Source organism: Monodelphis domestica, chromosome 1 (assembly GCF_027887165.1).
Source record: "Monodelphis domestica isolate mMonDom1 chromosome 1, mMonDom1.pri, whole genome shotgun sequence".
NCBI lineage: Eukaryota > Metazoa > Chordata > Mammalia > Didelphimorphia > Didelphidae > Monodelphis > Monodelphis domestica.
Window position 1 is genome coordinate 636,011,157 of NC_077227.1, and position 15,556 is coordinate 636,026,712.

The 15,556-nt window shown below is 36.4% G+C and overlaps 1 protein-coding gene across 3 annotated transcripts in view; it reads left to right on the forward strand.

Annotated features, from left to right (window-relative positions):
- The window catches only part of SPRED2 (sprouty related EVH1 domain containing 2), a 185,730-nt gene that overhangs the window by 142,002 nt on the left and 28,172 nt on the right, over positions 1-15,556 (forward strand). For all 3 annotated transcript variants that reach the window (XM_056813918.1, XM_007476735.3, XM_007476736.3), the window contains 2 exons: positions 3,991-4,159; positions 11,759-11,823. In XM_056813918.1, the coding sequence (XP_056669896.1) occupies positions 3,991-4,159; positions 11,759-11,823 (234 nt within the window). The remainder of the gene's footprint in view (positions 1-3,990; positions 4,160-11,758; positions 11,824-15,556) is intronic.

Below are 15,556 nucleotides of genomic sequence, written 5' to 3' on the forward strand. Positions count from 1 at the left end.
GATTTTCTCCCCCTTTCTGTTCACATAATTCAAATGACTAGACCAACTTCAGCTTAAATTTTCCTAGGAGAATTGACCTTTGGATTGAATCTAAGCATGGAAATTTTCAGCCAAAGGATAATTTTTTCTCCTTGAAATTATGGGGAAAGCAAAGAGTTAGTAAAGTTGGTTTGTTTGCTTTTTTAAGACTTCCTCTAGAGGCTCTTGAAAAAATTTTAAGTTGCACAGGCATTTGTAACAGTAGAAATCCCTAATTTAGACTTCACTAATTCTGAATTTATTATTATTCAGACACAGACCAGCCTGAGCTAACATTGTTTCCCTTTGTACTCACTGTTCCATACCAAGTAAGCTCTTTGCAAATAGTAAGCACTCAAAAAAAAAAGGTTTGTTGATTTGAGTTTTTAAAAAGGGTATCGTTAGGTAATTTTAAAAGTAGTAGTAAGCTGGGTTTGTACCTCAAAGAGATAATAAGGGAAAAGACTTATACAAGAATATTCATAGCTGAGCTCTTTGTGGTGGCCAAAAATTGGAAAATGAGGATGCCCTTCAATTGGGGAATGGCTGAACAAACTGTGGTATATGTTGGTGACGGAATACTATTGTGCTAAAAGGAATAATAAAAGTGGAGGAATTCCATGGAGACTGGAACAACCTCCAGGAAGTGATGCAGAGCGAAAGGAGCAGAACCAGGAGAACATTGTACACAGAGACTGACACACTGTGGTACAATCGAAGGTAATGGACTTCTCCATTAGTGGCAATGCAGTGATCCGGAAAAACTTGGAGGAATCTATGAGAAAGAACTCTATCCACATTCAGAGGAAAAACTGTGGGAGTAGAAACACAGAAGATAAATAACTGCTTGAATACATGGGTAGAGAGGATATGGTTGGGGATGTAGACTCTAAATGAACATCCTAGTGCAAACATCAACAACATTGAAATGGTTTCTGATCAAGGACATATGTAATGCCCAGTGGAATTGCATATCGGCTGTGGGAAGGGGTGGAGGGAGGGGAGGAAAAGAGCATGATTCTTGTAACCAAGGAAAAATGTTCTAAATTGACTAATTAAATAAAAATTTCAAAAAAATAAAAATAAAAGAAAATCTGAGGGAAAATAAAAAATAAAAGTAGTAGTAAGCATTAACCAGCAGATAGTGAGGCTAGCCTTGGAAACAGGAAAAAGGGCCAACCTTTGATACACACAATAGCTCTGAAATCAATGTAAATCCAAACCTCCGTCCCAAGCAAAACTATAACACTGAATTATAGAGCACTTGCTAATCTGTATCAGTAGCATTTCCATATATATATATCATATTATCAATAACACACACACACATATATATATATGTATACATATACATATATATTACTTTGAAGGTTTTGGAGTGCTTTCTACATATCTCATTTGATAACAATGAACTCTCATAACTTCCAATCCATCTTAGAATTTTATTTCTTAATAAATTATGATAATAAACTGTTTTTATTTTAGATAATGTAGGTAGAAGATTAGTGTACTACTCACATCCCAGACTTCTTTGTCCTATTGGACCAGAGTTTTTCCTCATCATTGGAATGAGGAGTCCCAGACTGGTTTTTCTGAAAATTTTCTTTCAATTCTGACTATCTAGGATTGATTTCCTGATGTTTCGAGATACTAAATTACCACCACATACCCACCCCCAAAATTATTTTTTTCAAAAAGAACTTCTAGCAAATTCTGGGTTGTCTTCTTTGTTGTTATCAGTTTTATGGACCCTTCCACTCTAGACTTCTCTTTAAATAATTTTGAATAATTCTCCTTAAATAATTTAAAATTAAAACAAATAATAACTCCAAAACAAATAATAATTCTCCTAAAAATAACTATTCAAAAATTTAATGGCTTTTTCTTTACATTAAATTTAGACCAAATTCTACCTCTCCTCCTAGTTCATCTAAGTTAATTCTTTATTTTTTTTTATTGTTAATATGACCAATTTAGTATTAGGATTACACATCTAAGCAGAATCCTCATCGTATTCAGAATATCAAGATCTTAATACATTATGGAAGGAAATAGAATGTTTTGAGAGCAACAACAGAAGAGAAATTTTCTTTTACTGACTTAAAATGATTTTTATTCAAAACAACTTTAGGAGATTGTAATTTATTTAATCACTAAGTATTTCGTGAGTGCTGAGCATCATGATAAATAGTAGAATAGAAATTAAAACTTGGAAATGGTCCATCCAAAGAATTCACCCGATTAGGACACAAAGTTAAAACATAGGAAACAATTGTAAAATAAGATAGCATATAATTAAGCCTTTTTTTTTTTAATTTTACCCATACCTTCCATCTTAGAATCAATACTAAGTATTGGTTCTAAGGCAGAAGAGTGGTAAGGGTTAGGCATTGGGGGTTAAGAGACTTGCCCAGCATACAGCTAAGAAATGTCTGAGGCCAAATTTGAACCCAGGCCCTCCTGTGTCTGTACCTGGCTCTCAATCCACTGAGCCACTTAAGTTCTCCCATAATTAACTCTTTTCATGTGGTACAATCAAAATGTATAGATAGCTAGAAGCACAATGGGAAATGTGTCAGATTTGGCATCAGAAGACCCAAGTTAAAAATCTCATCTCTTTTCTCACTACCTATATGACATTAGGCAATTCACTTAATCTTTCTAGACTTTTATTTCCTTGTCAATAAAACAAGTGTTTTGGACAAGATGACATGAAGGCTCTGACAGATTCAAATTCATGATCCTATTTAATTCTTAGGGAAATGAAAATCAGTGAAGGCTAGGATAGTCGGGGACGGTTTCATTGAGGAGATGGTCTTTGAACCTCAAAAAATGGGTAGGATTCAGAGAGGAGAATGTGTTTTCATGTAAAAAGATCAACAGTTGGCCCAGAATAAAGAATAAACTTGATGCAAGATGTTGCGTCCATCCTGCTTCATTATCATGATTTTTTTTCTTATAAGGCTTTATAAGAACTGTCAGAGCATTTCTCATAAATGATCTTATTTGATCCCAATAATTTGATATTTATCTTCCCTGTTTCACAGATGAGAAAATAGTTTCAGAAAGATTGAATGACTTGCCCTAGTTGACATAGTTAGAGACTAGAAAGATCCCAGTACTTTATCGCACTATTTTTAGGGGAAGAGAAAGAATATACAGCTAGGAATCTGAGGCCAGATTTGAACCTAGGACCTCCCATCTCTATGCCTGACTCCCAATTCACTAAGTCACCTTCCTGCCCCTGGAAGGAGAGGATTTCAAGTTAACACTTTCAAATACAGTAGAAAAATCAGTAGTAATATTAATGGTTCTAACCTTCATCTAGAAATTAATTTTTTGTAAAAGAACTTTTCATACATTATTTCACATGAGTTTCATAACTCTCTGAGGTAGATGCTACTAGGATTATTCTCATTTTTATAGATAAAGAAACTGAGATCCAGGGAGGTTTTGACTTGACCATAAAGATGGGGTCAACGACAAGGTTCTATGCCACATTTTCTTGATTCCAAGTTACTCTATTTTACCACAAGGACCAAAAAGCTAAAGAAAAGGTCTTTGAAGTTGGGGTGAGAAATAGAGCAGAGGATGTGGAGTGCCACAGTGCCTGGTACATAGTGGATACCTAATAAATATTTGTTGATTGATTGGTGACTTTTAAGAGGTTAGTTTCAGTAGAGAGATAAGGGAGGGAAACCAGATTATAGAGAGTTAAATGGGTGGTAAGAAAATTAAGACAGTATATCAAAGGCATTCATTTGAGAAATTTGGTAGCCAAATTGAAGAAAGAAACAAAGTAGTAGCTGGAGGAGAAACAGTTACTAAAAATAGCTTTGTTATTATTGCTTTTGAGATTGTTGGAGTTCAAAGACAGAAAAGAAGACTATAATGGCGTCTCTTGGTCACTAGGCTTCTAGACTCCATTAAAGCAATGACTCATAACCATCCTTATGTATTTAAATCCTTTAGGTGGTATTGGAATGCTATGTAAGAAAAGACTTGGTCTACACGAAAGCAAATCCAACATTTCATCATTGGAAAGTTGATAATAGAAAGTTTGGGCTTACTTTCCAAAGCCCAGCTGATGCACGAGCCTTTGACAGAGGAGTGAGAAAAGCAATAGAAGACCTGATCGAAGGTACTGGATTCTCTAACTGGACTCTGCTAACTTCACAGTGGGATTATATGAATTTTCAGGTTTTTAAAATCATTTTCTATGTTATTTGTTGGGGTAATGGGTTCTTTGTTTGATGGCTGTTTTGGGGTTGTTTGTTTTTTAATTATTTTTTGTTTGAGTTTTTGGCTTGAATAATATTTCTTTGTAGTGCTCTTGGATTGAGTTAGATGGCTAGATGCAAAGAATGTGTCCCATTCCAACCACATTTATTAAGTACTTACTTTTTACATGGTAGACACTAGCTATACAAAAAGCAGGCCCTGTCCTCAAGAAATTTATACTCTTCTAAGAGAGTTATAACATGTATGCAGCTACATACATATCTTATCGTTTGAGGAAGATAGAACAGGTGTAAACAACCAAGGAAATTGGGAGACATTTCCCATAAGGAGTGACACCTGACTGAAACTTGAATGAAGCATAGAGATCTAAGAAAGGGTCCAGAGAGAGAGAAGTGATCTTCCTCAAAGCAAAAAAGAAAATAGACCTTAATGATAAGGGAATGCAAGTTAGATTGATCGAAGGCCTTTCTGCCACTGCTACTAATGACACTGGGATACTTAAACAAGACAGGAAGCACTCTTGATGAATTGAATGGGTTGAAGTTCTGTGGTTAGGTCTGTAAATATTTCACTTTAGTTCTATCCCCCAAAATATCTCTGTTTGGGGATATATACAGCTGACTCCAAAGAAGCTCATACTAATATTCTATTAAGAAAAGGCCCTAAAATTTTCTTAATGAATCAATTAAATAAAATTTAAAAAAACCAACAAACTTCTCTACTATAAGTAATGCAATGATCCAGGCCAATTCTGAGGGACTTCTGAGAAAGAACACTATTCACATCCAGAGAAAGAACTGTGGGAGCAGAAACACAGAAGAAAAACAACTGCTTGATCACATGGGTCAATGGGGATATGATTGGGACTGTAGACTCTAAACGATCACCCTGGTACAAATATCAATAATATAGAAATAGGTCTTGGATCAAGGACACATGTAAAACCCAGGGGAATTGGCTACAGGGGGGTGGTGAGAGGAAGGGAGGGAAAGAACATGAATCATGTAACCATGGGAAAATTTTCTTAATCAATTAAATAAAATTTAAAAAAGAAAAGGCCCCAGACCATTATTGGACTGCAGGAGTTGTTGATATGTAATTTGTGTTCATTATTTTATAGAATTGCCTATACCAACTTTATAATTTAAATGTAATTTAGATAATCCTAATAGTTGTATATTTGGCAAACTATTAAAAATGTCGGTGCTATCCCCACCCTGCCCCATGATTTAAAGCAAATACCTATTTCTCATTTTATAATAACATAACCTGATAGGATGTTTGTACCTCTGAGACCTATCATTTCCCTTATACTTATTTCTACTCCATAGTAGAATTTTGTTCCTTTTTTAAAAAATCACTTAACAAAACATGGAGCCCTATACAGACGAATATCTCTTGGGTATGGTTGTCCAGTTGTGCTAGAGTTAGAAAAAATTATCATTCACAGATAATGTTAAAATTAACCACTTTAGGGACCTATGATCACTATCAGACATAGTTGAGTATACAAGATTGTTAAGCATGATGAGAACCTTTTATGTTATCATAGTTGTCAAAGGAAACCTTACAAATATTTGTTTTAGCATATTCCCTGTGAAATGTACCCACTCAGAGGACTTTCTGAGAATCATGGTAACCATGGAAAAAATTGGGTTGTGATTTGATCTGTGATAGATCAATAAATCAACCCAATAGATATTTATGTAAGAGTTCCTGATTATGTCCATAGGGCAACTGGCACAATGCTAGAATTTGTGGTCAGTTCAGGAGAGAAGCCCAATAATATCTACTGGCTTTCTCCCAATTCCTTTCCCCAGCTGTATTTAAGAGGCAGCTGATAGCAGAATGGATATGGTGCTGGAGCTAGATTCAGAAAGACATGAGTTCAAATGCAACCTCAATGACTAAGTTTTATAACCCAAAGTAAGTCATTTAACCCCTTTCTGCCAGGTTCCTCAGCTGTAAAATGATGATCACAATAGCACAAATCTCTCAGGGTTGTGAGGATCCAATGAGTTAATATCTATAAAGTGCTTATCACAGTGCCAGGCAAATAGGAGGTACTTAACAAATGCCTGGTTCCTTCCTTCCTGATCTAGACTGCTTTAACCCCAGATAGGAGCCAGGTTCTCACTGTTGCCAGAAAGTAGTGGATCACAGATTACATATTTTGGAACCAAAATATAGATTTCAGTAATCATATAGGGCAGCCAAATGCCTCGTTTTACAGGGGGAGAAAACTGAGACCCAAAGAAGTTAAATGGCTTTCCTAAGAACCCAGAGGAATTAAGTGACAAAACTGAAATGGCAACTCAGTTTCCTAACCCTAAATGCAATGATTTTTCCATTATACTTCACCCATTTACAGAGACCTGTGTTCCTAAAGGTATTTCATCTTTTATATGAGGTACTTGGATATACATCCATTGATTTAAATTTTTTTTTTACCAGTTACATGTAGTATCAAATTTCCACATAAGTTTTCTGAAGTTATATGATCAAACTTGCCTCTCTTCCTCTCTCCATTCCCCTCCCCTCCCAGAGCTGACAATCCATTTGATCTGGATTATTCAAGTCACATTTCCATATTCATTTTTGTAAGTGAATAGTCACATAAAACCAAAACCCCCAAACATAAACCAAACAAATAAGTGAAAAATGGGATGCTTTGATCTGCACCCCAACTCTTAACAGTTCTTTCTCTGGAGCTGGAGAGCATTCTTTGTCATAAGTCCTTCAGAATTGTCCTAGATCATTGTATTGCTGAGAGTAGCTAAGTCTGTCATGGTTGATCATTCCACAATATTGCTGTTACTGTATACAATGTTCTCCCATTTCTGCTTATTTCACTCTTCATCAGTTCATGGAGGTCTTTCCAGCTCTTTCTGAAATCATCCTATTCATCATTCCTTACAGCACAATAGTATTCCATCACCATCACATATAACAATTTGTTCAGCCATTCCCCAATTGAGGGGCATCCCTTCAATTTCCAAATCTTTTTTACCACAAAAAGAGCAGCTATAAATATTTTTGTACAATTAGGACCTTTCCTTTCTTTTCCTTAATCTCTAGGATTCAGACCTAGTAGTTGTACTACTGGATCAATTGTTTTGCATTGTTTTATAACCCTTGGGGCATGATTCCAAATTTCCTTCCAGAATGATTGAATCAGTTCACAACTCCACCAGCAATGCAGTAGTGTCCTAATTTTGCCACATCCCCATCAACATTAATCACTTTCCATTACTGTCATATTGGCCAATCTGAGAGGTGTGAGTTGGTATCTCAGAGTTGTTTCAGTTTGCAATTCTCTAGTCATGAGGAATTTAGAATATAATTATTGATAGCTTTGATTTCTTCATCTGAAAACCGCCTATTCATATACTTTGACCATTCATCAATTGAGGAATGACTTGTATTCTTATAAATTTTATTCTGTATATATTTGAGAAATGAGACCTTAACAGAGAAATTTGTTATAAAAAAATTTCCCCAGTTTTTTGTTTCCCTTCTAATCTTGGTTACATTGGTTTTGTGTATATAAACCCTCTCTTATTTAACAGTCAGAAATTTTAATTTACACCTTGTCGTGTTCTCTATCTCCTTTTTGGTCGTAAATTCTTCACTTCTCCATATATCTGACTGGTAACCATTCTTTGGTTTCTCCAATTTACTTATAATATCACCCCTCATGTCCAAATCATATACCTCATCCATTGATTTAAAAGAATTTTGTGTGGCATTCTTTTTAGGCTGGGGCATGAACTAGAAGACCGCTACTCCTTTTATTGACAACCATGAAACCTAAATATAAAGAAGTACTACTATATCCTGTCCCATGCATTAGTTATCTTAATTTTAGAGTTGAAAAGGACTTTAAAGGGTGTCTAATCTATTTCCTCACATTTTATAGATCCTATGGGCTGCTAATTTACAGATAGTTGTTCTCTCTGGATGAGTAACAAAAAGGAATTTTGAGTTTTTGTTGATCTTATAATCTTTGAGCTTTCTAAAGGGACATACTGGCTAGTTTATAAAAATAGGGAATAATGAATCAACTTTTTTGTATCTGTAAGCCTGTTTAAAAAAATCATACTATTTTAAAATAAAGCTTAAAAAGATCTTTTTTTAAAATCACTTATATTTTCCTCCATCCTTCTACCAGAGATCTCTCTTTTATAACAGACTTTTAAAAATTACTTCCTAAAGAGAAAATTTATATTGTACTTTTTTCCCTAAAAAGTATCAGGTTTATGGATTTAATCCCAAATAACTGCTGTTAAATCATATTGCCCTCATTCCCTTAAAGGTTGCCTGTAGTAGATTACTAAGCATGATCCTCAGATGTGATGGCTAAGAAACCCAAGCAGAGACCTCCAGAAAATCTGCCTTCCGGCTCATTCAATGAGCAGAGCCTGTATTTTTCCTACTGCAAAGCATATTTAAGTATGACATGTGAATAGCCAAATCAGAACTTCCTTTGGAAGATAATATTTGTAAAAAATACTTATAATAAACTGTGTTAATCTGCATGAGCAAGAATAGCATGTTCTTAACTCTAAATTATTGGGTATGGGAAAGAGATGGATGAAAGAACCCTTTTTAAAAAGTACTTGGCCTCATCAAATTGCTTACCAATTTCCAAGAGTTGGGGAATTTGGATCTCATAATTTCTCAAAATTATGTTGAAAATTGTTATCACATATAATTAGGAAAATAAAATATCTTTGAATTTTAAAAAATTTTAAGTATTTGGCCTCAAAATAATTTAAGTACAAAAGGGCTTTAGTCTGTTATTATCTACAGTTGTGTAGTGACTTAAAAAATAAACCAAAACTAATTTTCTAAACCTAGGTTTGTCACAAAAGGCAAATGTTTATAACGTAAGTATGAGGGACAGCTAGATAGTTTAATGGATAGCATGGCAGGCCCAAAATCAAAAGGACCTGGCTTCAAATATGGCCTCAGACACTTCCTAACTATGAGACCCTGGAGAAGTCACTTAACTCCAGCCTTGCCCTTTTGTCTTAGAGTTGTAACTAAGGCAGAAAGTAAGAGTTGTTTTTTTTTTAATTAAACTTTAAGCATGCCTTTAAAATAATTTATGAAATGGACATCAGGTCATATCTCTGTCATTAATAATAACTAACATTTATGTAGCTCTTTAAGATTTGCTAAAGACTTTGTAGATATCAACTCATTTGAGTATCAATACAACCCTGAGAAGCAGATGTTATTTCCCCCATTTTGCAGATGATGTTGAAAGTGGTGAAGTGACTTGCCTAGGATCACACAGATAATATATGATTGACTAAAGATTTGAACACAGGGGGGCAGCTGGGTGGTTCAGTGGATTGAGAACCAGGCCTAGAGACAGGAGGTCCTAGGTTCAAATCCGGCCTCAGCCACTTTCCAGCTGTGTGACCCTGGGCAAGTCACTTGACCCCCATTGACTAGCCCTTACCACTCTTCTGCCTTGGAGCCAATACACAGTATTGACTCCAAGACGGAAGGTAGGGGTTTAAAAAAAGAGATTTGAACACAGATCTTACTGATTCTAAATCCAACACTATATACAGTTGTACTTGGTTAATAGTTAGGAATTGCCTTTATTGCATAGTAAGTAAATTCTTAATTAACTAAATAGGGATTCGTGATAAGTAGGAATGGGTGGTTGGCTAGAAAGATGTGTTTAAATGAGCTAAGCTCCTTTAAATTCAGACAGTTGAATCCTCAAGAGATGATGGGGGGAAAATTCTGTTAAAATTTGGGAGAACAAGCTCAGCCTTTCTGCAGTTGTTTTTCAGTTGTTTTAACTCTTCATGACCCCATTTGGGTTTCTTTTGGCAAAGATTCTGGAAAGCATCATGCTTTCAAGAATAATGCCAGTTTAGCTAACATTCTACTGTGTAGAATACCATTTCCTTCTACAGCTGAAAAAGTTAAGGTAAATGGGTAAAGTGACTTGCCCAGGGTCATATAGCTAGTAAATGTCTAAGGTCCTATTTTAGCTCAGGAAGATGAATCTTGCTGACTTCAGTTCACTGTGCCATCTAGCTGCCCAGTAGAGTCTCTAATTTGCTTTAATTTGAATGGACTTTAAAAAAAAGAGGAATTCTGATGCTCAGGTGAAATCATGATAGAGAGAGGCTAGGTCTATGTGCAAAAAGCCCATTTATTTGATTGTACCTTTTTAGGCACTCTCTTTTGAATATTTGGATACCTTTTCTAGGGAAATATGGTAATATTTTTCTATTCATTAGTAAATGAAGAAATATAAGCTCCTAGACTCAGTGCTAGATGGCCCCTTGCTGGCTTTCTAGTCCAGCCCCATCTCCATTTTGCAGATGAGAAAAATGAGGCCTGAGTTAAGTGGCTTACCCAAGGTCCCACATGTAATAGGAGACTAAATAAAAGGCTGATAATTTTGTATGTTTTTCCTTCCCAACCACTTCATTTTTAATTCCTCCACACATTATTAATCTTGATAAGAAAAGAAAAAAGAGTAAGTTGCATCTGCTTATAAATATAAGCTTTTTTTTTTTGTTTAGTCTCTTTTCGAAGAATATTTACATAGACTTGCATACCACGATGAAGAAAGATGTGAAGTTGTAAATAAATTTGGCTTTTATAAGCTGATTCCTATTCCACAATTAAATAATCTGGGTTAGTTTTTTTTGTTTTTTTTTTGTCATATACCTCTAGTTTTTAGCCAAAGATGTAGGGTGTAAATAAATCCCCAGAATTTTAAGTGTAAAACAAAAGAACCAGTGGGTTTAAGGGTCCAGAAATCCAATCTTCAACCTTTGCCAGAGATCTTTAGTTCTAAATCGTAAGAGTTGGCATAATCTGGCTTTTAAGAATCCTAGACTGTTTGGACCTGGAAGTGATCCCAAAAATCATTAAACACATTTCATTCATCCTACTCCATCAGAAAACAGGTCCAGAGAGGTTGTCCAAGGTCAAACAGGTCATTAATGAACAGACCACTGCTGCTTGTTAACTGGCTTAAGTAACGTTCTGCTCTGATTCCTCATCATGACTTAGCAATAACCCTTGGAATCTCAAATGCTCTCTCAGCAAAATTTGTGAAAGATCCTACCAGTCCAATAAGGCTTCAAGGACTCCAAACCCATAATGAATTGGACTGGGTGTCTCATTTGTCATGCTTACCTCAGATCTTAGGGGTTCATCACTAGAGGGTCGCCTCAGAATGGCCATTGATTTATCTACCATGATTAGAGACCATCTGCCAAAATACAGAGGTGGTTACCATCTACATCAATAGAAAGGGCTATATATGCCAGGGAAATCACAGGTCTTAAGACTGAAAGGGTAGAATGCTTGCTCATTTTTAGATTTTATTAATGTTGATCCATTTTGGCCAAAGATGCACAGTAGAATGTTAGCTAAACTGGCATTATTCTTGAAAATATGATGCTTTCCTTGTGGTCACCTTTTCTTTATATATATTTTCCCCTCTCCTTTCTAGGATCTACAACTTCTTCTTCAACAATCCATAATGAAGCTGAGCTTGGAGACGATGATGTTTTTACAGTAAGTGCACTTAGTCCATTGGGTTTTTTTTTTTTCTTCAGGTAATTGGATAAAGAATCAAAAAGATTCCATTTATGGGTTCCAGTTATACAGGCATGTGATAACACTTTCAGCATCTACTTGATTCTTCTCTTCAAAAACTATCAATGAGGATATGTGTCCTTTCACATTTTCATCCATTCTAATTTCTTATTTGGGGGGCATGGTATTTTAGTAGGTAAATATAATATCACACAGAACCAGAAATCCCTGGGTCCTCTAGGGGGTTCCTCACTTTCCTTTAAATATACTTCCTTATTTAGCTTTGGGATAGATTTCTTTCTTTTTCCTTTTTTTTTTAATGTGGAAATCTGTTTTGCATGACTATACATGTTTGCAATAGGTTTTGTTTTTCTTGCCTTCTCAATGGGTAGAAGAAGTGGAGGCAGAGAATTTAAAACTAAAAATAATTTAAAAGTCTGCTTTAAAATTTTAAACAAAAAGACCAAGAGAGAATAAAGGCTTAAGACAAAGGCTGTAAAGGAAAGGCATTTTGGCATGACTTTGATTGATTGTGTTAGGGTCCAGTCAGTTGCTTTCTGTAATTTATACTGTCGTGTAATGTCAAACAACAAATATTTTATTATAGGCCTACTTGGGCCAGTGCTGGGCTGTAGATTACACAAAAGTAATTACAAACATGTAAGAAGATAAGGAATCTTTGCCTTCTTGTTAGCTAAAGAAGACTAATATAAAGTAAGTTGGTTTTTGTTTAGTTTTTTAGATGCAGAAGATGTATAATTGAGCATGGTTAGGTGTTCAAAGAAGGGACAGATTGATATGGGCTGGTGGTTGTGGTGGGGGAAGATGTGGAGGTGAAACATTTGCTGAGTCTTGAAGGAAGGATTTAGAGTTAGAGATTCTGACTTCAAATTCTGACCCTACTCCTACGTAGATGGTCTTGGGAGTATCACTTAAACTTTCCTGGTCCTCGGTCTTGGGAACATCTTTCAACCTTTTCTGGTCTTCAGAGTCTTGGAAATATCCTTTAACCTTCCCTGGTCCTCAGTCTCCTCCTCTGTAGAAGAAGAGGGTTAGGTTTAATAATGTAATAGGTTTTAATAATGGGTTTAATAATCTCTAAGGTCCCATAGAGCCTTTAAATGTGTGATCCAATGAGAAAAAGCTTGGAGCTAAGAATGAACAGAATGCATGCAAGAGAAACCAGGAAGCCCCGCCTGACTTGAAAAGAGGCTCAGCAGCCGTTTACCTTCATGCAATGATTGGTATGCTGAGGGTCTGAGCAGGCTTCCTTTAGCTCTCTGACCAGATCCTCTCCACAGTTGGTATGTTGCTCGTATCATCTGTTCCTTTGTCACAGTTCACATAGACAAACAACAGCAGGCGGGTTAAAAGGTGGCTTCCTGTACTCCGGAGCAAAGTTATCCTTAGCAGCTGCTTCCCAGCTACCTGCCAGAAGTGATTTATAGAATGGAGAAGGGGAATGAGGCCTGATTGAAGCCAGAATAGTTTATTGCTATCCTGTTATCTGTGGAGATAGAGTTGCTATGAAAGGTTAAAACATGTTTGTACATTTCTTTCCAATACCTAAAGAAGTGGGATAGAAATGTTACTTGATTTACCTGTTGTGAAATGAGCTACTACAGAATTATAGAAAGGGAACTTAGGGATCACTTAGTCCTGCTCTTTTTTTTTCAGATGAAAAAGATTCAGTCCAGAGACAGAAAATGACCTATCCTAGGTCACCCTTATGAGCAAGCTTCAGAAACTGAGCTGAGGTGAATCTCCCGAGTCCCAGGATTCTTAAAGCAGTTTACTTGAAAATAGGATATATTACTCAGGAGCACAAGATTTGGGAAGGAAAGTTCTGTTAGCCAGGGCAGCTAGGTAGATGCCGAGGATAGAGACCTGGAGTCAGGAAGACTCATCTTCCTAAGTTCAAATCCAACTTCAGACACTTACTAGCTATGTGACCCTGGGCAAGTTACTTATTAACCCCACGTGCTTCAGTTTCTTCATCTGTAAAGTGATCTGGAGAAGGAAATGGCAAACTTCTCTAATATCTTTGCCAGGAACCCCCCCCCCCTCCAAAACAAGGGGGGGGTCATGAAGGCATGACTTAAAATGACTGAATACCACCAACAAAGCACTATCAAGGTATACTTAATATTATATATTATATAATGTATATTATATAATATATCTAGCTTTTAGCTGAGGAAGGATGAGTTAGTTGTGTTGTTTTGTCTTTTAACCCTTACTTTCTGTCTTAGAATTCTATACTAAGTAAGGCAGATGAGTGGTAAGGGCTAGGCAATTGGAGTTAAATGATTTGCCCCAAAGCTAGGAAGTGTGTGAGGCTAGGTTTGAACTGGGGACCTCTCTATCCACAGAGCCACCTAGCTGCCCCCTGGAAGAGTAGGTTTCACAGCCTCCAAAGGGAAATATGTATAGAGACCCACATACCAAGAACAAAGAGGTTTTCTACAAAGTCCTTATATTCATGGCTTTAGGAGTAAATAATGGACTGCTGAAACGCAAGTTAGAAAAACAAACAAACCATAATTTCGTTATTTATTTAGTGTGCATTCTTTTCCCCTTGAAGTGAAGGGTACAGAGGTGCAAGTCACTTGTGTCTTATGCCTGTGTAAAATTTCTCTGGTTAACAGTTTTAGTATTTTGTTCTTATTGAGAAGCTGGAAGACCAGCCCACGATTCAGGATTCAGGATTGGTTGAGTTATTGTGTCTATGTATTTATGTTTGTCCTTGTCTGCAAAACCTGCCTCATGTAATCTAGTCTATCTAGTTTTATGGGTTTGGAGCTAATATCCCAAGAACTACTTCTGCAAGCTTTTGATTATTCAGGTTTCATATCATTCTCTCTTGCTACACAGCCTTTTTAAGAACCCTATTTATTCCTCCAAAAGACCATCTATTGATCTACACAACGTATAAGATGCATTTATCCCAAGCATATTAAATTTTAAACTTACCCGGCCATCAGAACTCTTTGGTTCTTGCCATTTGATGCAACCTTCAGGGGGCTGCTTATTACTCCACTTGTTTTACAGTATACCAAGAGTACGACCACTTTGGGGTTCTTCTATGGAGGTTATTGGTGTCACGAGATCCCCATGGGACTTTGGGCAATGTGAATTAAGTAGATTGTTTCCAGAGTGGAATAGATTTAATCATAGAGAAAGTCCTGGAGAAACACTCCAAACTTAGGTTACCTTTTAAGATCTGTCATAGTCTTAATCCAACTTCTCTTCCTAAGATGATTACATATCATTTCCCCTACATCCAAGCCAAAAAGGATGCCTTGCTGTTCCCCATATTCAGCATTCCACCTCCTGCTCTGTGCCTTGGCATCGGCTATCTCTCATGCCTGGAATGTCCTCTCTTCTGTTGGCCCTAGGAACCTAGATCTCCTCGGATCAGATCAAGAAGCTTTTCCTGTTTTCCCTAGGCATTAGTTCCCTGTTCTTCCATCTTCCCCATCCCCAATAATTTTGTTTGGTACTTCGATTATAAATTTGTATTTTATTAATCTCTGTACCTGATGGTTCCCCCAGTAGACCACAAGATCCTTGAAGATGGGAACTCTCCTCTCTCCTCTCCCTTTCCCTCCCCTCTCCTCCTCTCCTCTTTTTTGTCTCTGTATCCCCAGAGCCCAACAGAGTAGTCTGTAGAGTAGGTGTTGACTATTGAACTGGATTTTCAGTTTCACAG